At 49.8% G+C, this 27,911-nt stretch overlaps 3 protein-coding genes and 1 long non-coding RNA gene across 5 annotated transcripts in view; all 4 read left to right on the top strand.

The window, feature by feature from the left end:
- The window catches only part of si:ch73-233f7.1 (uncharacterized protein LOC100537710 homolog), a 31,218-nt gene extending 16,793 nt beyond the window's left edge, over positions 1-14,425 (top strand). Inside the window, exons 2-5 of the mRNA XM_061835218.1 lie at positions 4,612-7,134; positions 12,859-12,917; positions 13,016-13,143; positions 13,427-14,425. Coding sequence (XP_061691202.1) covers positions 4,621-7,134; positions 12,859-12,917; positions 13,016-13,143; positions 13,427-13,731 — 3,006 coding nt within the window. The 5' untranslated portion in view covers positions 4,612-4,620 and the 3' untranslated portion in view covers positions 13,732-14,425. The remainder of the gene's footprint in view (positions 1-4,611; positions 7,135-12,858; positions 12,918-13,015; positions 13,144-13,426) is intronic.
- A 188-nt stretch (positions 14,426-14,613) lies between these two features.
- Positions 14,614-16,507, top strand: LOC133508476 (uncharacterized). The gene is made up of 3 exons (XR_009797060.1): positions 14,614-14,896; positions 15,021-15,153; positions 15,985-16,507. It is a non-coding gene; the product is annotated as an uncharacterized LOC133508476 (long non-coding RNA).
- Positions 16,508-18,464: 1,957 nt separating this feature from the next.
- LOC133509023 (protocadherin alpha-C2-like) lies at positions 18,465-22,015 on the top strand. Its single transcript, XM_061835653.1, has 2 exons — positions 18,465-20,882; positions 21,818-22,015. The coding sequence occupies exons 1-2, from the start codon at positions 18,480-18,482 to the stop codon at positions 22,013-22,015; spliced, it is 2,601 nt and encodes an 866-aa protein (XP_061691637.1). The 5' UTR covers positions 18,465-18,479.
- Positions 22,016-24,065: 2,050 nt separating this feature from the next.
- LOC133508474 (protocadherin-10-like) lies at positions 24,066-27,773 on the top strand. Of its 2 annotated transcripts, XM_061834576.1 has the most exons (3): positions 24,066-25,125; positions 25,202-27,496; positions 27,668-27,768. In XM_061834576.1, the coding sequence occupies exons 1-3, from the start codon at positions 24,766-24,768 to the stop codon at positions 27,728-27,730; spliced, it is 2,718 nt and encodes a 905-aa protein (XP_061690560.1). In that variant the 5' UTR covers positions 24,066-24,765; the 3' UTR covers positions 27,731-27,768. The 2 variants fall into 2 exon arrangements, with proteins under 2 accessions (XP_061690560.1, XP_061690561.1); XM_061834577.1 differs by having other exon boundaries at positions 24,066-27,496; positions 27,668-27,773.
- The last annotated feature ends 138 nt before the right edge of the window (positions 27,774-27,911 follow it).

Here is a 27,911-nt window from a genome sequence, read left to right as displayed (position 1 = left end):
TAAAGGGTCAGGCTACCTTTGACCTACAATACGAAAGCCTTGTAAGGAGGGCAAAATCTTTCACAGAACACTTCAGGATTTAAATGGTTTGTTAGATTTTGTTATCCGTGGAAAATCTATTTCATATAAAAACACCAACCTTCTTCATTATGACAGTATTTCTTTGAAAACAAACATGAAGTTTGAATACTATTCTTTGGTTGATAATGAACATAAACTACTTATTACAATGAGCCATCAGCTGCCGAGGTAAAGAAATAGCTAGAAAACTCGATACGTTGATGGTTTACGTGTGAGATCTTCATTGTCCGTCATATAGAAATATTTTCCTTTAACAATACTGTTTACTGTTTTTGTTTTGCTTGCAAAAGCGTGAAACGAAGGTACATTAGGATTAAATGATGTACTGTTTTCTGACAGTGTCAATTAAATCCGTGCATTACAGTATTTGGGAATATATAAATAGCAGCAATATTGTACCCAGCAGTTGTCATGGTGCCGCTACGTCACATATTAGTTGAACATCTGACAGCATTATATTCCAAGATCGCAGGGTATAGGTGTTTAAAAAATGGGGGTGGGAGGGGGTGGTGGAACATCCTCACCATAATTACCTCAAGATTGACGAGCCAGGATATTTCCAAAGATGAAAAGAGGCATGACGTCATCGGGTAAGAGGTTGCCCTCCCCGCTATAGCCAGAAGATGGCGGTCTTGCATCGCGGATGACAACGACAACCACAAAAAATGAAGGTCAAGGGAGTGGGGGGGGGGGTTGGGGGGGGGGGGTGCTTATTATTACGAAAATATCATTTTAGCAATGCAGTCTACTTATTGTTCATTTCGTAAGTTTAATTTAGGGGTGCACTTGTAGTTTACGGAAGAATGGATAGATAGATATATAATAGATAGATAGATAGATAGATAGATAGATAGATAGATAGATAGATAGATAGATAGATAGAGATAGATAGATAGATAGATTATAATATGTGGGTGGATGGATGGATGGACGGTGGATGCTTGATAGAGAAAGAAAGAAAGAAAGAAGAAAGAACCGAAAGAAAGAAAGAAAGAAGAAGGATAGCTAGATATATCGATAGATAGATAGCTGATAGATAGATAGATCGATAGATAATAATAGCTATATCGCTCGATCTATTGGATCTGTGGGTGGGTGGCTGGCATGGCTGGCTGCTGCTCGCCCCGCCCTCCCGCCCGCCGCCGGACTCGCTCGCTCTCTCGCTAGCTCTCGCTCTCTCTCTCTCATCTCTCGCTCGCTTCGCTCGCTCCTCGATCCTCGCTCGCTTCGCTCTCTCTCTCGCTGCTCTGTGGGTGGCTGGCTGGCTGGCGGCTGCTTGCTCGCGCCCGCCACCCCCCGGCCGCCCGCCTCGCTCGCTCGCTCGCTCGCTCGCTCTCTGCTCCTCGCTCGCTCGCCTAGCTCTCTCGCTCGCTCGCTCGCTCTCTCGCTCCTCGCTCGCTCCTCGCTCGCTCGCTCATATGTGGGTGGCTGGCTGGCTGGCCGGCTGGCTGGCTGGCTCGCGCCCGCCCGCCCGCCCTGCCCGCCCGCCCGCCCGCCCGCCGCCGGCTCCTCGCTCGCTCAGCTCGCTCGCTCGCTCGCTCGCTCGCTCGCTCGCTCGCTCGCTCGCTCGCTCGCTCGCTAGCTCGCTCCTCCTCGCTCGCTGGCTCTGTGGGTGGTGGGCTGCTGGCTGGCCGGCATGGCTGGCTGGCTCGCGCCCGCCCGAAAGCCCGAAGCCGGCTAGCTCGCTCGCTCGATCGCTCGCTAGCTAGATAGATCGATCGCTAGATAGATCGATCCTAGATAGATCGCTAGCTAGATCGCTCCTAGCTAGCTCCTCGCTCTGTGGGGTGGTTGGTGGATGATGGATGGCCGGATGGCTGGATGGCTCGCGCCCGCCCCCCGAAGAACGCCCGAGGCTCGATCGATCCTCGATAGATCGCTCGCTCGCTGCTAGATCGATCGCTTCGCTGATCGCTCTCTAGATAGATAGATCTGATCTGTGGGCGGGTGGCTGGCTGGCTGGCTGGCCGCTGCTGGCTGGATAGCCCGAAAGCCAGAAAGAAAGAAAGAAGCCGATAGTAGATAGCTAGATAGATAGATAGATAGCTCATCGATAGATAGCTAGCTCGATAGATAATAGATAGATAGATAGATAGATGATAGCTAGTCTAGATAGATAGCAATAATCACATACTTAAATTCTATTCACAACCAAAAAAAAAAAAAAACCAAAAAAAAACATGCACGAAAGTATATAAAAAAACCTGAAATTAACTCACAGTAATATTTGTACATTTGATGAAAAGTATGACTTTATTATCATATAAGCATGGACTGTTTTTGTGAGTACGGCACAGTATTTGTGTTCTGTGTTTTTGTTGCAAGCTTGAATACCTGCAATTTACAATAAAGGCCGCTAGAGGGAGTCATAGGATAGGTAAACCCACTCGGATCTGCGCACTTGTCACACTTAAACTATGAAGTCTAGAAGGAAGTACGTTAACTTGATAATGACCGAACGAGCCCACCCATGCATTTTCCAAGCCGCTTGTCCTCACAAGGGTCACGGGAGTGCTGGATCCTTTCCTCAACTCGATGTGACGCAATACGATTTGAAACTGTTTTTGAGGTTGGGCGGCACTCTTGTTCGTGGTTCCGTACTGGCGTCGAGATCCTGGTGTCGGTCCGCGTGGGTCCGGCCACGTCACGGCCGCGCGCGTGTCCCAGCGCGGCTTTGCAGGCGATCGTGGAGGCTGCGAGCAGCTTATTGCGGCGTGTAATGCATGCTAATGTTGGCGGCACCGGGGAGCGTCGGTCGCAGCGCTTCGGGATTATTTATCACAAAACATTTGTATTCTTCCGTCGGTGAACCCTTGATCCCGGATAGCTACACACTAATCCCTCACTCCGTTAATTAAAAAAAAGAAGGCAAGGCAATGGAAGTGCTGCTTTCCTCCTCTCTCCCTCTCCTTTTTTTTTTTTTTTTTTTCCAGAAATGTAATCATTTCTGGAGAAGCTTAACCATCTGCTTGAGGTTAAGTCTGCAAGCTGATTGTGTGTGTGTGTGTATTTTTTTTTTTTTTAATATATACTTATTTAAACCTGGGGATTTGGGAATTTGGCGAATGGGAAGGCTGGAGGAAAATCGTCCCTCGTTGTCATTTGTTTAAAAGCAGACAGAAAGTCATTGTGTTCAGCACTTGAGCGACACGTCGAGATGCGAGTGCACGTCAAAAATGTGGCCAAATGGCAAATGATTGCTTATTTGCCGGCCTTCACCCCCCCCCCCATCCCATCTTCCCTCTCCGAGCCGCCTGCAGGGCCCAGCCCGTGTCGGCAAGAAACTTCAAAAGATTTGAGCGCACATTAGCATTAAGATGCCACTCGTGTCTTGTTGATCCGCAATGGCGTCCTTTTTGCTTTGCCCCTCACTCGGGCTCTGAGCTTCGGCGCTTCTCGAAGCGGCCGCCGTTGCACAACAAAAGCATCCCGCGGTGGTAGTTTCTTTTCCTCGCTGTTGCAATTTGTTGGGAACGACATTCACGTCCGCTGTCAACGTGACATCGCTGCAAACACGTCACCCAGGAAAGTCGGAATCCTAATGATAATCATCATCATCATCATCATAAGAAGAATACCTGATTAGGGGGAAATATGATGAGGGCTTCATGACATGGCTTTTATGTTGATTATGTTGATCCATGTCGAGGCCTGCTTATGTGAATTAAAATCTTGTAATGCGCACTCGTCGCATTATAACGACCTCCTCCTCGCTGTCACTTTCATCACATCCCCAAAAGAAGCTCAGACATGTACACGGGATTGTGATTAAAGTGCAATATCCTTGATAATCGTCTGCTGTGTTTGCGGGTGGGAAGGGGGGGGGGGCGGCGGTTGATTAATGAAAGGGGGGGCGTAAGAGGAATTATGGGTTGCGAGGAGCGGGCTCCTGCTTCATCGAAGGCAGCGTTTTGTGTCGTCCGTGGACAAACCGCGTCAGCCGGCGCGCAATTTGACCCCCCCCCCCCCTACCACCCCATCCAATGTGGCGGTGACGTTTGCTGTCAAATGTTCGCCTTGTCGTCGCTTTCACAGGCCAGTGCGAGTGACACGAGGCTGGGAAATGGTTAAACGTCGACTCGACAGTAATTAGAGTCGTGCACACTCTGCGCCCGCCAATACGGAGATGTGAGGGGCTCCAAGCACCCACGACCCCCCCCCCCTCCCTCCCTACCTCCCTCCCTGCCTCCCTGCCTCTTTTTTTTTTTCCTTTCTATGTCTTTCTGTAACACACACTCCCTCGCACGCCTCCCAGCCGGTGCAAAATCAAAGTGCGAGCCTTCCCAGTTCCCACAGCTCCCCGTGACGCGCGGGGGGGGGAGGGGGGGGAGGACGGGAGGACGGGTGCTCCGTCTTTCCTCGCACAATCCTTTCAGACACTTGCAAATATGTTGGAAAGTTGCAGCGGAATAGCACGCCGGATTACACTTTCAAATTCAAGCAGTTAATAATGTGCATTTTTTATTTGATCCGACTGGGGTGACTTTTATTTCTAAATCTTTTTCCCTTTCGTCCCCGCTTTTACGCAAGGCTCCAGAAATGGACGCGCGCAGGCTGCCCAGATGCCGCTGGGTGCCGGTGACCGGGCTCGCGATCTGTCTGCTCCTGTGCGCCTGCGGAGTGGACCTGGTGCTGGCGCAGATCCGCTACTCCATCCCGGAGGAGCTGGAGCACGGAGCTTTCGTGGGCAACATCGCCGAGGATCTGGGCTTGGATGTGGCCAAATTGTCCGCGCGTCGCTTCCGAATCGTGTCCGGAGCCAAGAAGCAATATCTGGAAGTCAACTTGGAGAACGGCATTTTGTTCGTGAACGAAAAGATCGACAGAGAGGAGCTCTGTGAGCGCAGCCCGAGCTGTTTTTTGCACCTCCAAGTTGTCATCGAAAACCCTTTAGAGCTGTACAGAGTTGAGGTGGAGATTTTAGACGTCAACGACAACTCGCCCAGCTTCCCGTGGAGCGAATTCAACGTCGACATCACGGAGTCGGCTGCGCCCGGCTCCTGCTTTCCGCTGGAGAGCGCGCAAGACCTGGACGTGGGCAGCAATTCTCTGCGCTCTTACCAGCTGGGCGCAAACGAGCACTTCCTTCTCAACGTTCAGACGCGCAACGACGGGAGCAAGTTCGCCGAGCTGGTGCTCGACAACCCACTGGACCGGGAGCGGCAGAGTAAGCACGAGATGGTTCTGAGCGCATTTGACGGGGGGTCACCGGAACGCTCCGGAACCGCCGTGATCACCGTCACGGTGCTGGACGCCAACGACAACGTCCCCGTCTTCGATCGCTCCGTGTACCGGGCCAGACTGGTGGAGAACGCGCCCAGGGGGACGCCGGTGCTCAAACTGAACGCCACCGACGAAGACGAGGGCTCCAACGGGGAGGTGACCTACGCCTTCAGCGGACACGCGCCTCTGAAAGTGCGCGAGCTGTTCACCGTGGACCCGTACACGGGGGAGATCCGCGTCAAGGGCGTCGTGGACTACGAGAAAGCGAACGTGTACGAGCTTTACGTGCAGGCGAGGGACAGGGGCCCCTCGGCCGTGGCCGTGCACAGCAAAGTGCTGGTGGACATCGTGGACGTGAACGACAACAGCCCCGAAGTCATCCTCACGTCCGTGTCCACGCCGGTGCAGGAGGACGCGCCGCCGGGCACCGTCATAGCCGTTATCAGTGTCATGGACCGGGATTCGGCAGAGAACGGCAACGTGGACTGCCAAATCCCCGGCAACGTCCCCTTCCAGCTGCACACCTCCTTCAAGAACTACTACACGCTGGTGACGAGCGAGCTGCTGGACCGGGAAGCGCTGGCCGAGTACAACATCACGCTGACGGCGCGCGACTTGGGCTCGCCGTCGCTGTCCACGAGGAAAACCATCCTGGTGCAAGTGTCTGACGTGAATGACAACCCGCCGCGGTTTTCGCAGCCGTCCTACAGCGTCTACGTGACCGAGAATAACGCCCCGGGCGCTTCCATTTGCACCGTGACTGCCTTCGACCCCGACTCCAACCAGAACGCTTATCTGTCTTATTCGATCGTCGAGGGTCTAATCCAGGGCATGCCCGTGTCCACGTACGTGTCCGTCAACTCGGACAACGGCAACATTTACGCCCTGCGATCCTTCGATTACGAGCAACTTCGCAACTTTCAAATTGTGGTGCGAGCTCAGGACGCGGGTTTCCCCCCGCTGGCCAGCAACGTGACCGTCAACGTTTTTGTTTTGGATCAGAACGACAACGCGCCGATCATCGTGTCCCCGCTGCCTAGAAACGGCAGCGTGGCCACGGAGGTGGTGCCGCGCTCCGTGGATGCCGGTTACCTAGTCGGCAAAGTCACGGCGCTGGACGCCGACGCGGGGCAGAACTCGCGGCTGTCCTACCAGGTGACGCAGGCCACTGATCCCGGGCTGTTCAGCGTGGCGCTCTACACGGGGGAAATCAGGAGTTTACGCCGACTCGTGGACAAAGACGCGTCCAGACATAGACTGGTGATTCTGGTGAAGGACAACGGGCAGCCGCCGCTGTCCGCCACCGTCTCGGTGGTCCTCACGGTGGTGGACGGCGTGCCCGAGTCCTTATCCGACTATGGGGACCTGACGCTCAGCCCCCAGCCCCCCTCCAACCTCGCCCTCTACCTCATCGTGTCTCTCAGCACCGTATCGCTCATCTTCCTCGTGGCTATCATCGTCCTGGCCGCGGTCAAGTGCTACAAGGACCGGGAGACCCCGAGTGGCTACAACCTGCCCCCCTTGGCGCGCTGCTGCTGCGGCGGCTTCCAGCCCGAGCCTCCCCCGGACGTCTTCAAAAAATCCAACCTCAACCTGCAGATTTCCTCCACGGCCAACAAAGTGCCCACCAACTGCGTGGAGGTCAGCGGCAGCGGCGGCCTGACTCAGCCTTATTGCTATAAAGTCTGCTTGAGCCCGGAGTCGTCCAAAAGCGACTTCATGTTCCTGAAGCCGTGCAGCCCCGGGAGCGCGCCGCGCAACAACGAGGCCAAGGGCGCCGAGCACCCGTGGAGCGCGTCTGTCAACAACGGAGCCAACACCCCCAATGAGGTATGCAAAAAGAAATAAAACACATAAATAAATAAGAATCACCGTAACAATAACACCCACACACATTGAAAAGCGAACATCACTAACATTTCAAATTCATCACTTTTATCGTGCATTTCATTTTCAAGAGTTACAACATCGTAGGGGACATTTGAAATATTTTGCACTCAGAAACAAAATGAGATGAAGATGCCTAATAAGCTTTTAATCAACACGTTAATAAGCATAATCACCCTGCATGTGTTATTTTCTGTGAATAAGGTCAACAGTTACAGGTGAGTCGAGGGCGGGAAAACACAATTAGATTTTTTTTTAAATTATACAACACAAGTACGAACAAAAGTGTGTGTGTGTGTGTGTATATATATTGTGTGTGTGTGTATATATATATAATATATATATATATATATATATATATATATGTATGTATGGCTCCTCCATCAGTGTGACTGCTCTGGATAAGGGAGGAGGGGAGGTGGGTAAACTAAATTGCTTCCTGCACAACAGAGTCTGAACAACAAGTCAAGGGTAATGGACAAGGTGAATGACAATTTGGATCTCCATTTGGGCGCAGGCAGGGGCGGCGACGTTTATATAGGACAAATCTCCCCTCTGGCCATCCCTCAAGGGCACCGTGGACACAAAGAAGCATTGCACTCCACACAACGTGGCGTGTTCACCACGGGAGGGCTGTCCATTATTGATGAAAAATGGCAAATGTTCTGTTTTTGGGAGAGAACACGGGGGAAGGGGAGGGAAGGTGGGCGCAAGGACACGGCTGGACTGAGACGTGGTCCGCCTGTAGATGGGTCCCCGCGATGTCCTCCGGGTGCAAGGAGAGACTAAGATGTGAAGTCATATTTATCCGAAGGGGAGGGGGGGGGGGAGCGGCGTTCGGATGCGGCGGGGGGGAGCAGGCAAGGACAGAGGGAATTCAAGGAGCCGGGATGTACTGGTTTCTAATTCCAGCAGACGGCCCAGTAGACCGTTAATGTGTGCCTGCGTGCGTGTCCGTCAGCAGCACCAGCACCAGCACCGGCAGCACGCGCGACTCCGAGCCTCCACCAGCCGGGCGGACTGACAAATGTCATTTCGGTCACGGGCGCGCTACTTGTGGCCACAGGAAGAGGCGGGGATGGGCCGACGAGGTCGAAGCGGGGTGTCATGCAGATCCGCGAGGGGAGCGCGTCCCTCTTAAATCGTTAATGGGCTCCCCAATTCACTCATCCGACACCATAAAGGGAGGTCGGGAGGGAGGACGCGTCATGCGATGCCGAGCTCGAGCGAAGAGACGTTGGTCTCAGTGACCTCAAGAGACCGCCGGAAGCGCCTCCAAATGGCAAACCTCGCTGATGTGCTCCAAATATTCATGTCAAGTGGATGCATGAAGAAAGAAGCAAAACAATGATCGTTTTTCTTCATTTTCACTCCTGCGAGCTTCCCTTTGATGACTGACTCGTGTTTGGTTCCGTCCCGCTCGGCAAGCGCCACGCTTACGATTCACATTCTAAGAATAATTATTACTATATCAGCACTGTTTTATGGCACATTCTCCAAGTTATAACAACTTTAAGTGACTTAATAGAACAACACCTAGTTGGGGGAAAAAAAAGTCTACACACCCCTATTTAAATGCCAGGTTTTGTAAAATGAGACCATTTATGTGGCCAGAGGGGAAACAAATCATCCTCGAATTGGGGAAAGAGCCAATCACATTCAGTTTCCATTAAGTGGGAGTCAACACCAAAAGCCCAAATAAAGTTCGGATGTTCCAGTCGGCTTCTCCTGACACGCAGTCGCAGCTTGGAAAAAGAGGCACTTGAATTTATGCCCACGTGAACATCTTCATTCATCCAGGTGATTTCATCCTCAGCGCATTCAATCGGTAGCGCCTGGGCTGCTCTCTTTGTCTTAGAAGACATTTCCCTTGTCATCGGAGCGGCCTTCATCATTTCATGCGACAAGATTTACGTTTACCCGGCTAGTACGTGCCAACGTGTTCGAAGACAACACCAGACTTTCAATTGACGTAAATCAAACGTACGTCGATTACACTCGAGTCAAATCTGTTCAACTAACATAGACCTCGCTTGAAGGTATCAAGTGCGGAAGGCATCAAATGTAGCATGGAACGCAGGACGGTGCGGTCACCGTAAAGTGCGGAAAATACGGCAGAAGAGGAGAAAACAGGTCAGGGAGGCTACGAAGAGGCCGACAGCAACAGTGACGACGCTGAAGAAATTTACGGCAAGTCGGCTGACGGCTGTTTCGTAATACATGTGACGATCTCCCGCCTTCATTTGTCTAGGCTATGCCAAGATGGAAATCTTATCATACAAAAGAAAAAAAAAACAAAAAAAAAAACACTTCCAAATGGGTTAAAATGGGGGGAAATGTTATCTGTGGAACCCAACCCCACTTTGTCCATAATTCCTAAAGATATGCATCATGGAGTGCGATATTTGCAGCGTTATGGTGGCTAAGCTGGAAAGCTTTGGCCTCACAGTTCTGAGGTCCCGGGTTCAATCCCGGACACGCCTGTGCGGAGTTTGCACGTTCTCCCCGTGCCTGCGTGGGGTTTCTCCAGCCACTCCGGTTTCCTCCCACATCCCCAAAACATGCAATATTAATCGGACGCTCTAAATTGCCCCAAGGTGTGATTGTGAGTGTGGATGTTTGTCTCAATGTGCCTGCGATTGGCTGGCAACCAGTTCAGGGTGTAGCCGGCCTCCTGCCTGTTGACAGCTGAGATAGAGTTAGAGACCCTTGTGAGGATAAGCGGCTACGAAAGCGGCTGGATGGATGTTTTGGGAGCGTTTGTCTTCAGCTGCAACTCGGTCGTTATGCCTGATCAGACCTCAAGACAAATTTGGTCTTTTCCCTTTGTACTATGGCAGAATACTGTCAACAAATCTTATAAGCAGAGAGTTTGCAACACCACACGAAGTGTATTCTGGCCCCCCCCCAACCCCCCTCGATCATGAGTGTACAAAAGACTCAAATATTTGGATGTTTCAGACAGGCAACACTTTAGCCAGCTATGTTTGGGTCCTTCGGGGATCGCGTGTACACAAGTGGAGAAGAAAAATGAAGGAGCAGCACTGTGATCGCTGGTGATGTTAATTAGTGTCAGAAGCAGTTTGATTTACGTCCTGTAAGTCAGGATCGAGAGATATTTGTGTTGCTTTACCGAATGTGGGTCCTTGAGAGGTGAGTCTGGCACCGCCACTTCTTTTGGTACAGGCGCGTCCTGCTGCTACCTGTCCAGTTGTGCTGCGTTAGCATTAGCGCTTGTTTGCTGAATAATCATTTCCCTTTATTTAAGGTGGTTTATTTACGGAACGTGACAATCAGTTACTATTTTCCATTTTCTCTTTGTAGAGACCACGCAGCCACCACAACCACACAAGAACTATTGTGAACATGCACAAGATATTGCAGTCACGTTAAATCCATTGCTGCAGTGTAAAGTTAATGTGGGCAATATTTTTCTTTCTTTTTGGAAACTATGGAAAAACGGACCTTTATTTGATCGTGTTGGATAAAGTTGAAGGGCACCAGCAAGCTGCCTCGTTATTCTGCATCCTGACCGTGAAGTAGCGCTCCACTTTGTGTAGGATAGAAATTTTTGACTGCGCTTTAACATTCCTTCCCCACTGACGCCCCCTATCAACACAGCCTCCAAATAAATTGGGCTATATCTTGTCAAATTAAACACTTGTAGGAGAGGGGTAACCAAAAAACATGTCACCGGTCAATGGGACGGGATACGCTCGTTACCACGGCGACGACAACAACGAGGATGCCCCACGCCAGTGTAGTGTGTGGGGGTGGGGAAAAAAGAGAACCAGGAAAAAGCTGACGGTGCTCGTGAGAGGACTTTCATTCAAGCAGTGCTCGAGGTATGTTCACGCACTTTTCATGCGGTCCACCTCACAAGCAGGCAACAAAAACTAACATCTAGCCCAGCAAGCTAGTACTAGCACTGACGATTGTACCCAAACATGTCAGCGTTCTTGTCAATCGTACCCTAAAGCTTTGGCAAATATTGATCTGTGCACGTGAGTAAATGTTGACAACGGCGTCCAAGTATGTTGACGACAGCAAGTGCGCGAGGCGAATGCCACTCACGATACGCAATCCTATTGGTCAACGAACGTCGAGATTGGCTTTCGGAGAGTTGTCGTTGAAGTCGCACTACGCGGAAGATATGGCAAAAAAAAAAACAAATCAAACATGCTCGACTTTTCATTTTGGCGTCGTATAGCGTCAAATTGTTGGTAGTGGATTACGTCGTACAACAATATTTTTTTTTCATTTCTAGTAAAATATCAGGCCTAACATGGGAAATCGTCAGGGATAGCTAATTGGCCATTATCGGGGCTAAGATCCTGAAGTCTGATCTACAAATGAGACAAGTGGGAACACACAATGAATTACGAACAGTTGAAAACTGATATCAAGCCTGTAGACTTTTAGCAGGGGTGTGTGGACTTTTTATATCTGAGGCAGACAGGGACGCTGACCCATAACAACAAAAATAAAACTGGTGCTCTCTTTCTCCGATCCCGCAGCGGCACAGAGGTCAAGAGCAAAACTGAGCGATGGGCGAAAAGGTGAAGGCGAAATAACAAACGAAATAAAAAGCTTTTAAAGTTTAACTTCTTGCAAACATCCACACGGGGGAAGAGTTCATCCATGGACCATTTGATATCTCTGATGAGAAACAGATCTTGGACTAGTTGCTAGTCAATCACAGGGCATAAAACGTACACCTTGACGGAATCGCAATTGAAATCACGTAAGTTGGTTGTCAATTTTTTTTTTTGTCATTGGCCACATTGTAGTTACAGCTTTTGTCGATGTTTGGTAACACAAAAAAGAATTGCTTGCAGTATCTCAACGTTATGATTTTCGATATGACAATTGGAAATTTTGGCACAGATATGAACAAAAATCGTGAACGTTGATGAGCTTGACTTGCCTTCGCGGGCCACGTAAAATCATGTGGCGGGCCGCATCTGTTCCCCGGGCCTTGAGTTTGACACCTGTGACGGAAGTGAACCACTGCGCCATCGGCGATGATGAGTGACCGGCGAGCTTTTCTTTAAAGACCCACCAGAGATGCCCCCCCCCCTCCCCCCCCAAAAAAATGTCTCGTCATTTTGACGCGCCACCGAAAAGTGTTGAACTGAATTTGAAATATTGTACCGTGATGGTGGCAAACAAAACAAACTTTGGCCCACTAACCTCGCTGTCACATTGCCAAATAAGGAGATTTGAACGTTCACCTCAAGCGGAACTGACGATTACTTTGCTGCTCCTTCGATTTTTGTGAGCGTGTGCATGAAAGTTGACAGCTTTTCTTGCCCGGTGAAGGACGCAAGACGCGAACCAACGCAGCCACAGTCGCTTTTTAATTCTTCCTCACGCACTTGATCAAACGAGATGGGGGAAAAAAAGTACAAAAGTCACCTTTGACCCAGTAATAATGCTCACTTTTGGGTTTCATTCTTCAATCTTTATTATTCTCTGCATCATATTGACCGTTATTTTTAACCCTTGAGTTGCCAAACTAGCTAAATGAATAAAAACAAAGGTCATTATCCTGCAGTGTAGTTCGACTACAAATTGCAAACAAGGTCGATGGAATGTTGCGACGGGTAAAAGGAAGATTTTTAAACACGGGAGACATTTCACTATATATATTGTTCTTTTCTGCAGCTGAAGCAGCCAAACACAGATTGGACCCTCACAAAGAACCAGAATTCGTCTATCAAAAGGTAACCTTTTTTTTTTTTTTTTTGCTACCATAAACTTATTGTGTGTGTATAGCCAAGAGAACGTTCACGCCATCATTAAATGTCCAACTTGTCTGCAGTTACAATTCCATCAACATGGATGGGACGCTAATGCGCAAGGCCATGCACGCCGACCCGGAAAACTACGTCACGTCCATGGCGCCGGGACAGTACTGGACGTGGGGGACTCGCGTGAGGGCCGCGAAAGGTACGACAAAATTGAATGACGGAAACAAAACGCAAACGCTCGCAATACGAGGCACTCCTGTAGTATCGCGCGAGGGAGCCGTAGGGGAAAATGCGTCATCTGACAGCAGCTTCTTGTATTTTGCCGGTCTCGGATTGCTAAACCAAGAAAGTCGAGTGAATTTTTGTACGTTCTTCCGTTTTTGGATGATTGTAGCTCATCATTAGGATGCGAGTTGCACGTTAAATCTGCAAATGAATAACGAAGTGGCGAATAATTCCCGACTTGGCGTCTTGTACCGCAGACTATAAGATGTCCCCGTCACCCGGCGGCGGCGTTGTTCCCTCCCGGCCGTGGACTCCTCGGTGCACCCCTCCGCCCCTGCGGCAACCTACGAACCCCCCGCCCCCGCCCCCGCCCCCCGACTACCACCACAACGTGTACATCCCCGGGACGCCGTCGGGCTTCTGCACCCTGAGGCCCGCGGCGCAGCAGCGCAGCGACTTGGACGTGCGCAACTCTTTCTCCACCTTCGGCAAGAAGCGGCGGCTCCAGATGTCGCCCCAGGGGGAGGCCGCCGTCATCAATAACGACCTGTACAACGATTGACGTCCCGCCCGACGTGAGGCGCGTTCGCGTTCGTCGGCCAAATGAAGACGCGGTCGGCTCGAAATAGGAGCCCTCAATGCCAGGTCAGGAAAAGGAGAAATCGTGAAGGTCGTGGATTTACGTGATTATTTATGTGACGACGTGTCTCAGTGGCTTTTTTTTTTTTTTTTCCCCAACTACTCTTATTATTCATTTTTAGACAATCAGGAGGTGCAAGTGTGACTTACAAAATAGATTATGATAGGCATCAGTAGGCAATAGTGTTGCACATCTCGAAGTATGAATTCATATTGTCGGGGTTTGAGTATATCAAAAGTCATTTTTTGATGTTCATCTGCTAACGTGACAAATGTGCAGGCCACGACGTGGAAGAAGAGAGAAACGCTCCTCACACGTGTACTGTAAATACATTTAGTGGAAATAAAGTATTTTTTTGCATTACATTTCTTCCCTACAGGACCATCACCCGGAGAAGGTGGTCTTACGTGGTCGGAACCCGCCCGGACTGAAATGCGGATGTGGCAAAATCGGTCTGCAGGCCGGGCGCAGATGTTGGTGGCGGTTTAATTTACTGGAGTCGATTATTTGCAGGGTGAAAAAAGCCTCGCACGATCTTTTCGCCTTGCTAAGCTGTTTTCCGGCCAGGCGAATAAATACGCTAACGTATGCTAATTGGCGGCGCTTGCAGCTTGCATTTGCCGGCGAACTTCATTAAGTGAACAAACAAAACCCCAAATATCATTTTCATTAAGATGCGCGATGGGCTCCACTGCTCCAAATGCCACCTGGGTGGGGTGGGGGTGGGGGTGGGGTACCCCACAGCTGCTGCTTGTTGCCCTTTTACTTGTGCGTTCTCGGGGGGGGGGGATTGTTGCGCACGTTTCAGATGGCGACTGGCCAGGAACAAAGCAGCTTTAATTAGGTCGCCGTGCGCCGCAGACTGAGAATAATTTCGTTAATAAGGAAACGGGAGTCCGCGGAGGGAGCGGGGCGACCTTCCCCGGTGGAAGGCGATCGAGAAGCGCCGTTCCATGTAGGTCGCGGAAGATGAATGTGGCTCCAATAATTGGGACTTGACTTTCTGACGCAAGACTTTCACCTGGCAATGAGTTCATCGCTTTCCCTGCAGGAGCGCCTCGATGACATTTTCCGAGCATCGTGAAAAGTAAAACAATATTCTGAGTCAAGAAAAAAACGACTTCCCTCCCGGTCGCGTCGTTGGAGAAAATTATCCGACGTCCTCGTGCTCAACTTGGGACCGTCGGGCCTTTTCCTCTCGGCACACGCAGTGCCTGTGCTCGTCCACCAGGTGGAGTATGCGTTCAACGTTCAGATCCGCCATCTTGATCCTCCCAAAAACAAGCACGCCGACCTGTGCAGCGTTAATTGCCAGCTTCGTGGCTGTGAGCAAACGTTCCAAAGGTAAGTTAGAAAGATTTACTTTGACACTGTTAACGTTTGTTTATAAACGTTTTTTTCATTTTCTGATGAGCTTCATTCACTTGAACAAAGTTTTGTTTCCGGTGGTTGTTGTTCACTGTTAACTCTCCGCGTCTCCTTTAAGGGTCGACGACATTTTTTTGCGAAAAAGCGATGTTAATGTTTTCACAAATTTCATCAGTGGACAAGCAAGAAAACACATTTTCTGTGAAACTTTTGATGAATTTCATAACGCAGGACTCTGCAAATTGAATTTGATTTTCAAATGTGAGGAAACAACTTTAAATTTTCTGTTGCAGCGACAACAAATGAACAATCCATATAGCATGTATTTTCCCATTGCAAGTTCTTATTTCCCAAAATGTATCGAACTGATTGACTTAAAATAGTATGTTTTTATGACAATAAATGCTTAGTTTTTTGCTATGTAACAATTTTAGTGCTTCACAGCGTATTTTGGGAAAAGTTAACGTCACGGAAATGGGGCCCTCCATAATATGGAGAGTTTCTTGCTAGTCACGGTGTTCTATGTTTTTCCTTTGCAGTTCGCCTTTTTTGGCTAACCTAGTCGAATTAAAAATCCTTCATGTTACCAGAACTGGAAGAAATGTCAAGCTCACACGACAAGTTTTAATTCTACATGCCAAACTTGGAGGAAAAACCCCGCCATAATCCAACCTGTAAAGCGCGTCCTCCACACGTTTTGAGAGTACCAAGATGGCGGCCAACTGGCTTCAACCGATCGACACACCGCTCGATGTGTTTGGGCTATCCAGTCATTTTTTTTTTTTTTAATATATATCTATATTTTAGATCAGTGATTCGTGCACGGAGAAAAATGAAAACGCGTCAGCAGTTCGGCTTCAACCATCGGAAATGTGCAATTTCAGCAGACAAATCACTGTGTCGAGGAGGAACTCAGCGGGTTGAGGGGTACATTCGGTGACCCGGAAGTACAATCACTGTCCTCAAGCTTCACAGCACCTTACACTGCATTGACGAGGTACAGCAACGTGAACGGCAGATGGCGCCGTGGAGTCGGAATCCCGCACAGCAGCACTTGCTCAAGAGCAAAGGGAAAGAACTCGGCAGTTGCACTCACGGTGACGAAAAGAAAAAGGCGATTTTCAGAGTGAGGACCGTACTGGATATTTTTATATGAATATGAGTTTATAAAAAAAAAAAAAAAAAGTCACGCTCTCAGGAAACACTGAATTAACGCAAAAAAATAAAAACGCAGAAATGTATGTAAGAAAAAAAATGTCTGTTAAACAAAGTGTCAACTAAGTTATAACACGGAGAAAATCAATAAAAATACTACCAAATAAAACCACCAATGCACACCAATGTACAGTTGTGTAATAAATAAATAATAATAATAATTCAATAACATTTCTTCAAACTTCAATGGTCTGGCACCACAAAAAGGAAAATGGCCTGAAGTGTGTTGTCGACACTGAACAGAACAAAAATCCAGCTCGATCCAAAATACTTTTTGTTGTCTTTGACATGCTTGAGCTGAATTGCCTTTGGAGAGATTTTAGAAAAATGAAAAATGACGTGTGCTCAGATTTTAGATTCAAATCTTTGAAGTTATTTTTGTCATCATTGCGTTTGTCCGAAGACACATCAATGAACAAGAAACAATTGGGTGGTGCAATCATTTTCTCCATTACTTAGCAACATTACTTATTATCCATTATCCATTACTTATTAGCAACATTCACATGGTGGATATAAAAAGTCGACACACCCCTTTTCAAATACTACCTTTTTGCGATATAAAATAAAATGTTTTCACCAATATGTGACCTCAAAGCTGCACAGATATATTGACAATTGATTTTTTTTTCCATCGTTTTGAGAGGTGGAAAAAACAAAACAAAACAAAAAAAATGGGCTTGCGCAAATGTGCACACCCTCTTTGGAATTAACCAATCACAATAAAGTTTGTGTTAATTGCGAGTCAGTGCACACCTGCCAGCATTTAAACTACCTTTGCTTAACCTCAGATGAAGTTCTGATGTTCTAGTAGGGTTTCCATGACCTTCTTTTTTCTTTTTTTGTTTTTACTCACCCTGACTCCTGTTCTCAACTTGCAGCAGTTCCCCAGCTGAAAAGAAAAACGGCCAGAAGCCAGCAAGGTGGTGTCACTCTTATCTTTGTACTTTTTTGGTACATTTTCTCAACTCTAAATACCAATTGACAACATGAATTATATACCCGGACAGCTCAAGCAGCTAAAAAAAGAATTACAGTAGTATTTGTTTGAAACCCTTTTATGGAAACATAACCCTAACCTAATAGGGCGATATGACCCCCCCCCCCATTTGAAGTAGACATTATTCTTGACTATCACGCCTTTTTAATAATTGGACATACAGGGGAAGATCCCAAACACATAAATACACACGTCAACATAAAATAGCAGAAAGAAAGTTTGCAGTCACCTTGACGTTCTCTCCAAAAGAATGATGTCACATTCAGAATGTGGATTTCCATCCATCCATTTTCTTAGCCGCTTATCCTCACAAGGGTCATGGGAGTGGTGGAGCCAATGGCAGCTGTCAATGGCCAGGAGGCAGGGTACACCCTGAACTGGTCGCTAACCAATCGCAGGGCACATGGATGGAGACAGACAGCAGTTGCGCTCACAATCACAATTTTAGGGGCAATTTAGAGTGTCCAATGAATGTTTTTTGGGATGTGGGAAAAGCCACGCAGGCACGAGGAGAACATGCAAACTTCACACAGGCGGGGTCGGGATTTGAACCCTGGTCCTCAGAACTGTGAGGCCAGGCCAACACTCTACAGCTGCGCCACCGTGGCGCCAATGGAAAAAAAAAAAAACGACCCCATGGTAACAGTTTAGAAAGCAATATATGACATCATATCTCTCAAGAGTAAACATTTTCTTGACTTGAACGGAAGTAAGATTTTTTTCACGATGACGTGAAAGGCATCCGGAACCATTTTATGCATCCCAAGAGGAGAAATGTCATTTTGTCAACAGCAGCAGCGTAAGTGTTGAATCTCATCAGGAAAAAGGAGTCGCAGCAATGAAAATGAGTCTAAAACTGGCCCCTCGCAAGGGCACGGTGCGCCTTTTCTACCACACGGTGTCGCTGTTGCCCTGTACTGCATGAACGTCATTCATGTGAGCCTCATTCCCATCTCCCCGCAGCCGTTGCCAAGGGTGGAGACATGATTTTCTTTCGTATCCGAGGTTTCTGTTTCTCCGGATTAGATTTGGATCTTTGATTGAGAGCCATTAAGGAGGTTCGTCCCGCGGCAACAGGACGGGAGCCATGTGTCATGCGAGACAAAGGATGGCTTTTTGGACGGGGGTCTTTGTGTTGTGTGCCGCATGGCCGGCCGCTTTGTCCGTGACACGCTACTCCGTTCCCGAGGAGATGGAGACGGGCTCGGCGGTGGCAAACCTCGTCGCCGATCTGGGGCTGGAGCCCGGAGGCCTGGCCCAACGGGAGGTAAAACTCGATATTTTCCACAACAAAAAATATCTGGATGTCAATAAGAAGACGGGGGAGCTGCTCATCGCGGAGACAATGGACAGGGAATATCTCTGCCCCTCCAAACCAGTCTCTTGTCTCCTTAAGCTCGACGTCATCGTAGAAAGTCCATTGCGCATCTTCAACATCGAGCTCGAGATAACCGATATCAACGATAACGCGCCGCATTTCCGACGAGATCGAGTACAACTGGACGTGTCGGAGTCGGCGACGCCCGGGGAGAGATTCTCCCTCCCCAATGCGGTGGATCCCGATGCCGGCATGAATACAATCAAAACCTACAAACTCAGCCAAACCCGACATTTTACCATTGAAATCCAGACGGGCACCGACGGAAGTCAATACGTGGCTTTAGTGTTGACCAGGTCTTTGGACCGGGAGGAGACGGCGGTCCATAATTTAATACTAACAGCGGAAGACGGCGGTAGTCCAGTGCGCTCCGGTACCGCCAATATTATCGTGAGAGTGCAGGATACGAACGACAACCCGCCTCGGTTTGACAAGCAGATTTATGCAGTAGATATGACGGAGAATTCCCCCGTCGGAACCACGGTGATCAAGCTCAACGCAACAGATCTCGACGAGGGGCCAAATTCAGAGCTCGTGTACTCCTTCACGCTTTACACGTCAGAAAAAACCCAAGACGTGTTTGCGATGAACCCCAGCACGGGCGAGATAACGGTGAAGGGTACCGTCGATTACGAAGATATGAAATTTTATGAGATGCACATCGAAGCCAGGGACCAAGGCTCGCATCCGCTCCTGGGCCAGTGTAAGGTGCTCGTCCACGTCGCGGACATGAACGACAACTACCCAGAAATCACCCTTCAGTCCGTTAAAAACGCAGTAAGGGAGGACGTGCCTGTCGGAACCGTCATCGCTCTGGTGGCCATCGACGACAGGGACACGGGTGACAACGGGAAAGTTGATTTATTCATTCGCGACTCGATCCCTTTTGTTTTAAACAAGTCATCGGACAGGCCGATGCATTACAAGCTAATTGTGTCCAAACCTTTGGATCGGGAATCGGTGCCAGATTATGACATCACGCTCATCGTGAGAGATTCGGGAAGGCCACCGTTATCTGATAATGAAACGATAACTGTGCATCTGCTGGACGTCAACGACAACGTGCCGCGCTTCCCGCAGCCCTTCTACAACATCCGCGTGCCGGAGAATAACGCTCCCGGCGCCCTGCTGACGTCCCTGAGCGCCTTCGACCCCGACCTGCACGAGAACCAGTACCTGGTGTACTTCATCGTGGAGAAGGAGATCGCCAACACCTCCATGTCCATGCTGTTCTCCATCAACCCGGAGAACGGCAACCTGTACGCACTCAAGACCTTCGACTACGAGATGGAGAAGGACTTTCTCTTCCACATCGAGGCCAGGGACTCGGGCTCTCCTCCGCTCAGCAGCAAGGTGAGCGTCCGCGTGGCGGTGGTCGACCAGAACGACAACGCTCCGGTCATCGTCTCTCCGTGGCGGGCGCACGGCTCGGCGGCGGAGGAGAAGATCCCCCGATCCACGGAGAAAGGCTCTCTGGTGGCCAAGGTGATCGCCTTGGACGAGGACTCCGTGCACAACTCTCGCATCACCTACCAGTTCCTGCAGGTGAGCGACGCCTCCCTGTTCAGCCTGGACCAGTACAACGGCGAGATCCGCACCACCAGGATGTTCAGTTACAAAGACTGGCGCCACCAGAGACTGGTGGTGGTCGCCAAGGACAACGGGCAGCCCGCCCTCTCCGCCACGGTCACCATCAAGCTGTCCACGGTGGAAACGGCCGCCAGGGCCTACTCGGACGGCGGCGAGGCGCCTCCGGAATACGACGTCTTCTCCGACCTCAACGTGTACTTGGTCATCGGTCTGGGCTCGGTGTCCTTCCTGCTGCTCATCACCGTCTCGGTCTGCGTGGTGCTCAAGTGTCAGAAGGTCAAGCCCGGCCAGGCGGCCCCTCCCTGCAGGAGCAGCGTGATCAGCGAGAGGAACTCCACGCTGGCCGATTCCACCCTGGTGTCCAACGACGCCTACTGGTACAGTCTGTTTCTGGCCGAGACCAGGAAGGGGAAGCTGGTGGTCCGGCAGCCCGTGCCCAAGGGCTCCAGGTACTTCGTGTCCAGCATTCCCAGGAGCGCCGGCGTGTCCGTCACCAGCGACTCCGCCCCCTCCACCTTGCAGGTAAATACATTTTGACTTTGCTTTTGAATAAATAAATGCCATTTACTGCAATTATACAACTGTTCTACAAAATAGGAGAATTTATCAGTGCATACGGAAAAGCAATACATTACACAATACATTAAAAAAAATAAGTAGGTAAAAATACACAAAAATGCACGTGTAAAATCGACGGCATTAGAAGTGTTGCTGAGTATATTGAAATCAGCGTGCCTTCACATTAATAGCATGACTCGAGGAAAAATGAGAGTTCAGGGTGCTGATGGCTCTCTGGAAAAAGTTTTCCTCAGTCTGCTAGTCTTTGCTTTTACGCGTCTGTTGCGCTTTCCAGCTGGCAGGCGCTCGATCGTAATACTGTCATGTTTTGAGCTCTGCTGAGACACAGAGAGCAGTAAATGTCTGCCACGGGGGTTGAGAGGCCAGCCGACAGTCTTCTGTGCTGCTCCCATTGTCCTCCGAAGTCTCTCTCAGTCCGCCTCAGTGCGGCTTGCGTACCAGATGGAGACAAAAATACCTCAGCAGACTCTCAATGGATGAGCGACAGAAGTCCAGTTGCAACTTTTTTTTTCTAGGTGTTTTTTCCCGAGTACTCAGGAAGTGGAGATGCCGTAGAACCTTCTTGATGACCGCTCCGATGTTGTCTGTCCAGAAGAGGTCCTCAAAGACATGGACTCCCGAGAACTTGAATGGGCGGACTCTCTCCACACACTTTCTGTAAAGGAAGAGTGGTGCCCGTGCAGTTGTCATTCTCCTGAAGTTCACAAATATCTCCTTTGTTTTTTTTTTTAGTGTTCAGTGTCAAATTATCTGAGCCCCAAATTGTGAGCTTCTGGCCCTCCTCTTTGTAGTCCGCCTTGTCTCCCTTCGAGATCAGACCAACCACTGTTGTGTCATCAACCAATTTGCCGATGCTATTTTTGTGGTCTGGGCTGCAGTCGAAGGTGGAGAGACGGTACAGGAGGGTGACGGGCACGTACCGGTCCCCCTGCGGTGAGCCGGTGTTCAGTGTGCGGGTGGAGGAAAGATGGGAGCCGAATCTCACAGTCTGCGGTCTGTTGCTCAAAAACTCTCTGATCCAGAAACATGAGAGCGGATGGAGGCCCAAGATGTCGGATTTTGTCCACAGTCTATGATTGTGCTAAAGGCTGAGCTGTAATCCATAAATCGTACTCGAGCGTAGCTCTGCTGTTGTTCCAAGTGGCTTAACGCAGCATGCAGCGCGATAGCAATGTTGTCCTCTGTCAATTATTTGCCTGGTGTGCGACCAGGTGGGAATCGAAGTTGGCGGGGTGGGTGGGTTTCTCTGTGTGGGTTGTTCTTTAGCCTGTTGAGGTGGCTGGACTGATGGTCCCGCTTCTCATTCCTCTCCCTCCTCCTCCTCCTCCTCCTCCTCCTACGGCGCTTTTCTGGCCCGACAACAATCCACCGCGAGCCCGGCGATCTCACTAGCTCGTCTGCGATGTCGCGTTTGCGGCAAAAGACTGCTCAAGACTGCTGTTTTCAGTCAGTTTACAAGGTCCAAATATTCCTGGTGCGTGTAGCGGTGTAGTGCCAAGGTATACGTGGGCAAAGTGTGCATAAAAAAAAAAAAAAGACAAAATTTGAAAAGAAGTACTGATAAAGGAGAGCCATAAGCTGCTGCTGCCATCGTCATCAATGCTGTTCGAAGTGAGGCAATGGATAGAAAAACAAGGTACAGTGTATAGCAGGGGTCGGGAAACTGTGGCCCGCGAGCCATAGCTGGCTCTTTCGGTGGCTGCATATGGCCAGCAGAGTCCTCATAAGGACATACCGTACATGTGATTCTGTCCCAAATGACGCGGAGACAGTTTGTCCTAGTGGGGTTGCCGTTGTTCGGTGCTGGCAGTCAGTGTGTGCGGGTGCAGAAGGGCCGGGCGCCGACGCGGTCAGAACAAACGCTTTTGTCAAAGGTCTGACGAAATATACTGCACATACTGAAGTTTTCAACAAGAATGGACAACCTTTGTGGAGGGGGACGGTTCTGACGTGTGTTTAAATTCACAAATGGGGATTACGCCAAAGCATTTGTACTCTGCGTTGCCAATCAACATTTTGACAACTTTGCATAAAGACAAGATCATCAAACGAATAAAAGACACGCCGTTGTCGGCAAGAACTGTTCACCATCGTACCGGCATGACGGCAAATCCAATTGAATTACGTTCACGATGAACGGATGGAAGTCTCAACGGTTGCGTGAAGCTTAATCTGACGATGTGTGAAACAGACTCCGAAGCCATCAGCAAAACCGGGCAGCACCAGATGTGGCATTCGTGGTCAAAAGTACTTTTGTCATCATTGGTTAGCAACATCATAACAACGTTATTCAAAAGAATGACTTATTGTACTCTAAAAGTGTTGGTCTTAGATAAATACGCAAGTACACTTGTATTTAGTTTTTAAAATGCTGCATGGCTTTTTTGAAATGATGTTTTCAAATATTTGGCATTTATGGCTCTCTCAGTCGAAAAGGTTCCCGACCCCTGGCGTATATTTTTACCATCCAGTAACAATTTATACTTCTTAAAAATAAAAACAGCATCACACCAACAACAACACCATCAATAAGAACAATTAATGGGAAATGAACTGCACTTCGGTTCAGTGGAGCAGCTGTAGATTGTTGGCGTTACAGTTCTGAGGATTGGGGTTCAAATCCCGGCCCTGCCTGTGTGCAGTTTGCATGTTCCGCCCGTGCCTGCGTGAGTTTTCTCCGCCCACTCCGGTTTCCTCCCACATCCCTAAAACATGCAACATTAATTGGACACTAAATTGCCCCTAAAATTGTGATTGTGAACGCGAGTGTTGTCTGTCTCCATGCGCCCTGCGATTGGCTGTTGACCAGTTGAGGGTGTACCCCCCCCCCCGCCTCCTGCCCAAAGTCAGCTGGGATTGGCTATGGCACTCCTGTGACCGTTGTGAGGATAAGTAGTTCAGAGAATGGATGGATGGATGGATACATAAATGCATATTGTACATACATACATAAAAGGTCACAAATAATGTGCAGGGCTTGTCAACTGGTGGGTCAGAACCGAAAAGTGTGTGGCAAAAAGCATTTGGGACGGGCGCATTTTGGATAATGTTGTGTAGTCTTATTGAGCTTTTTGTGGCCAATCACAGACGTAGCAAATTCCCGTGTTTTAGGAAAGGGACAGGAAGTGTAACTGCATCATGTTTCAGCCCCTAATTTTCGCCGCGAACGAGTTTTGCAGCTCAACCTCGGCGAGCGGACGTCACGCGGAGCAACACGCGTTTGGCGCAACATCGACGTCATTTGAAGCGACTTTTGACAATGCAAAATGTCCTCAGAGACTCTTTTCAAGCAAAACGTCCGCGATTGTTGTCAGCGTGGAGAAATGCGGGCGGCAGCTTTGCAAGAAAAAGAAATTGAAAGTGTCGGAGTGAACAACTTCTGGAGCGGGACATTGGGCTTGACTTCCGCGTGCGTTTTACTCCCTTCCGTGAAGATGTCACTAAAACTTGTTGCCTGCGTCTACATCCACCCTGCCAATCAACTTAGGGGGTCGTCTGCTTTTTTGCTCGATGCCGGCGAGGGGTTCAGCCTCAACTCCTCGAGAGCACGAACGAGTCAAACGGGAGAGAGAGAACGGATGGGTGGACGACGAAGATGATGATGATGATTTTATTCACACGGCCAACGAAAGGGTTTCATGACCTCATCCGAGAAGTCGTGAATAAAAGTCGTTAAATTGTAACATGGTGATTAAAAAGGGATTGTTTCTCTATGCCCTGCGATTGGCGGGCAACCAGTTCAGGGTGTACGCGGCCTCCTGCCCGATGATCGCTTGGAAAGGCTCCAGCACTCCTGCGACCGTTGTGAGGCTAAGCGGTGAAGAAAATGGATGAATGTATAACCGAATTCATTCAAGGAAGGGGTTCTTTTTATGATGAATTCAAAAGTACTGTCCGCAAAGATCCAAAGGGTGGCGCTGTGCTATCTTGTTGTCCTGAGCCTTCCCTGCAGTCGCCAAATGCGGTGCCGGCGATCGTTGGCATTTTCGGAGAGAGGGCATGGCAAGAAAGAAACAGCTGCGTGGTGCTGAAATCCACACGGGAAACGGACACGCGCCTGTTTGGCTCCATCGCCGACGAGTCCAAATTTTGCCGTGCTTGGATGAACATTTTAGCGAGTTTTCCGAATCAGGCGCCGCGGGGAGGAATTAGTGGACGTGAACGAGACAATGGGGCCGCACAAAAGGTACGTGCACCTCACCGCGTTGCTGTTCGCGGTTCATGTTTTGGCTTCCGTGACGCATTATTCCATCCCCGAGGAGCTGAAAGAGGGAACCGTTGTCGCGAACCTTGCGAACGACCTCAGCCTGGACGTGACGAGTCTGATTAGAAGAAAAATGCGCGTCGACATCATCGCAAACAAAAAATATTTGGATGTGAACAAAGAGACTGGGGACCTGTACATTGCGGAAAAGATTGACAGGGAGCACATTTGCACGACGAAATGGACGTCATCGTGTTACCTCAAACTGGAGGTGACGCTGGAAAATCCGCTGCGGATTTTTAACATCGAATTGGAAATATTAGACATGAATGACAACGCCCCGCAGTTCCGACGAGACGCCATTCATTTGGACTTATCCGAGTCCACGTCCGCGGGGGAGAGATTCTCCCTAAGCAACGCAGTCGATCCGGATGTCGGAAGTAATTCAGTGAAAACATATCATTTGAGTGAAAGTCACCATTTTAATATCGAAGTCCACACTGGCAGAGATGGATCCAAATTTGCAGATTTGATATTGACGAAGATGTTAGACCGGGAGCAGCAGGCCGTGCACAATTTAATACTGACGGCGGTAGATGGCGGTACACCTCCGCGTTCCGGTACTGCGAGTATTATTGTTCATGTTTTAGACAACAACGACAACGCCCCTTTGTTTGATGAAGCCATATACGACGTCAAAATAATGGAAAATTCTCCGATTGGAAGCCTTGTTATTGATCTGAACGCGACCGACTTGGATGAGGGCTCCAATTCGGATTTGACATATTCGTACAGTTTATATACACCCGAGAAAACGCAGGAAACCTTTAATTTAAATCCTGCTACCGGCGAGATTACGGTGAAGGGAACGTTGAACTATGAAGAGTTCAGGATTTATGATATGGAAGTCATCGCGGCAGACAAAGGAGTCAATAGTTTAGCGGGACAGTGTACCATCAAAATTCAGGTGGAGGACATGAACGACAACCACCCGGAAATCTCCATCAAATCCTTCCAAAGTCCCGTCAGCGAGAACATCGGCGTGGACTCGGTGATAGCAGTGGTCAGCGTGAGCGACGAGGACTCGGGCCACAACGGAGTGGTGGACCTTCGCATCCCGCCAAATCTGCCTTTCCGACTCAGGGAGTCCTCGGACAACTATTACCAGCTGGTGGTGTCGGAGCCCTTGGACCGCGAGAAGGTTCCGGAATACGACATCACCTTCACGGTGACAGACCGAGGCTCCCCTCCTTTGAGCGACAACGAAACCATGACTTTACAGCTGCTGGACGTCAACGACAACGTGCCGCGCTTCCCGCAGCCCTTCTACAACATCCGCGTGCCGGAGAATAACGCTCCCGGCGCCCTGCTGACGTCCCTGAGCGCCTTCGACCCCGACCTGCACGAGAACCAGTACCTGGTGTACTTCATCGTGGAGAAGGAGATCGCCAACACCTCCATGTCCATGCTGTTCTCCATCAACCCGGAGAACGGCAACCTGTACGCGCTCAAGACCTTCGACTACGAGATGGAGAAGGACTTTCTCTTCCACATCGAGGCCAGGGACTCGGGCTCTCCTCCGCTCAGCAGCAAGGTGAGCGTCCGCGTGGCGGTGGCCGACCAGAACGACAACGCTCCGGTCATCGTCTCTCCGTGGCGGGCGCACGGCTCGGCGGTGGAGGAGAAGATCCCCCGATCCACGGAGAAAGGCTCTCTGGTGGCCAAGGTGATCGCCTTGGACGAGGACTCCGTGCACAACTCTCGCATCACCTACCAGTTCCTGCAGGTGAGCGACGCCTCCCTGTTCAGCCTGGACCAGTACAACGGCGAGATCCGCACCACCAGGATGTTCAGTTACAAAGACTGGCGCCACCAGAGACTGGTGGTGGTCGCCAAGGACAACGGGCAGCCCGCCCTCTCCGCCACGGTCACCATCAAGCTGTCCACGGTGGAAACGGCCGCCAGGGCCTACTCGGACGGCGGCGAGGCGCCTCCGGAATACGACGTCTTCTCCGACCTCAACGTGTACTTGGTCATCGGTCTGGGCTCGGTGTCCTTCCTGCTGCTCATCACCGTCTCGGTCTGCGTGGTGCTCAAGTGTCAGAAGGTCAAGCCCGGCCAGGCGGCCCCTCCCTGCAGGAGCAGCGTGATCAGCGAGAGGAACTCCACGCTGGCCGATTCCACCCTGGTGTCCAACGACGCCTACTGGTACAGTCTGTTTCTGGCCGAGACCAGGAAGGGGAAGCTGGTGGTCCGGCAGCCCGTGCCCAAGGGCTCCAGGTACTTCGTGTCCAGCATTCCCAGGAGCGCCGGCGTGTCCGTCACCAGCGACTCCGCCCCCTCCACCTTGCAGGTATGATGTCATTTTGTAAAACTGGGAGTAATTGTTTAAAGTGAAGTTTTATTTTAGTTTGCAAATTTTTTTTCACAAATGGTCTAAAAATGATGTATAACATTATCAGCAAAGTATATTATCCATCCATCCATATAAACATCCATTCTCCACACTGCTTATCCTCACAAGGTTTGCGGGAAAGCTGGAGCCTATCCCATCTGGCTTCGGGTGAAAGGCACACGACACCCTTAACTGGTCGCCAGTCAGTTGCAGGGCACATATCGAGAAGCTCACTGAGTGGGAATTGATTTCACGCCGCCTGCACCAAAGTCAGGCGTGTGCACCACTTCCCAGTCAGTGACCGATGCGTATTATAATGATTTGAATTCGAAATACTGTACGGTACCGTCCAATTCACTTGCTCTCTGTGTCG

Source organism: Syngnathoides biaculeatus, chromosome 11, assembly GCF_019802595.1.
Source record: "Syngnathoides biaculeatus isolate LvHL_M chromosome 11, ASM1980259v1, whole genome shotgun sequence".
Classification (NCBI taxonomy): domain Eukaryota; kingdom Metazoa; phylum Chordata; class Actinopteri; order Syngnathiformes; family Syngnathidae; genus Syngnathoides; species Syngnathoides biaculeatus.
This window is presented reverse-complemented; position numbering and strand designations above follow the sequence as displayed.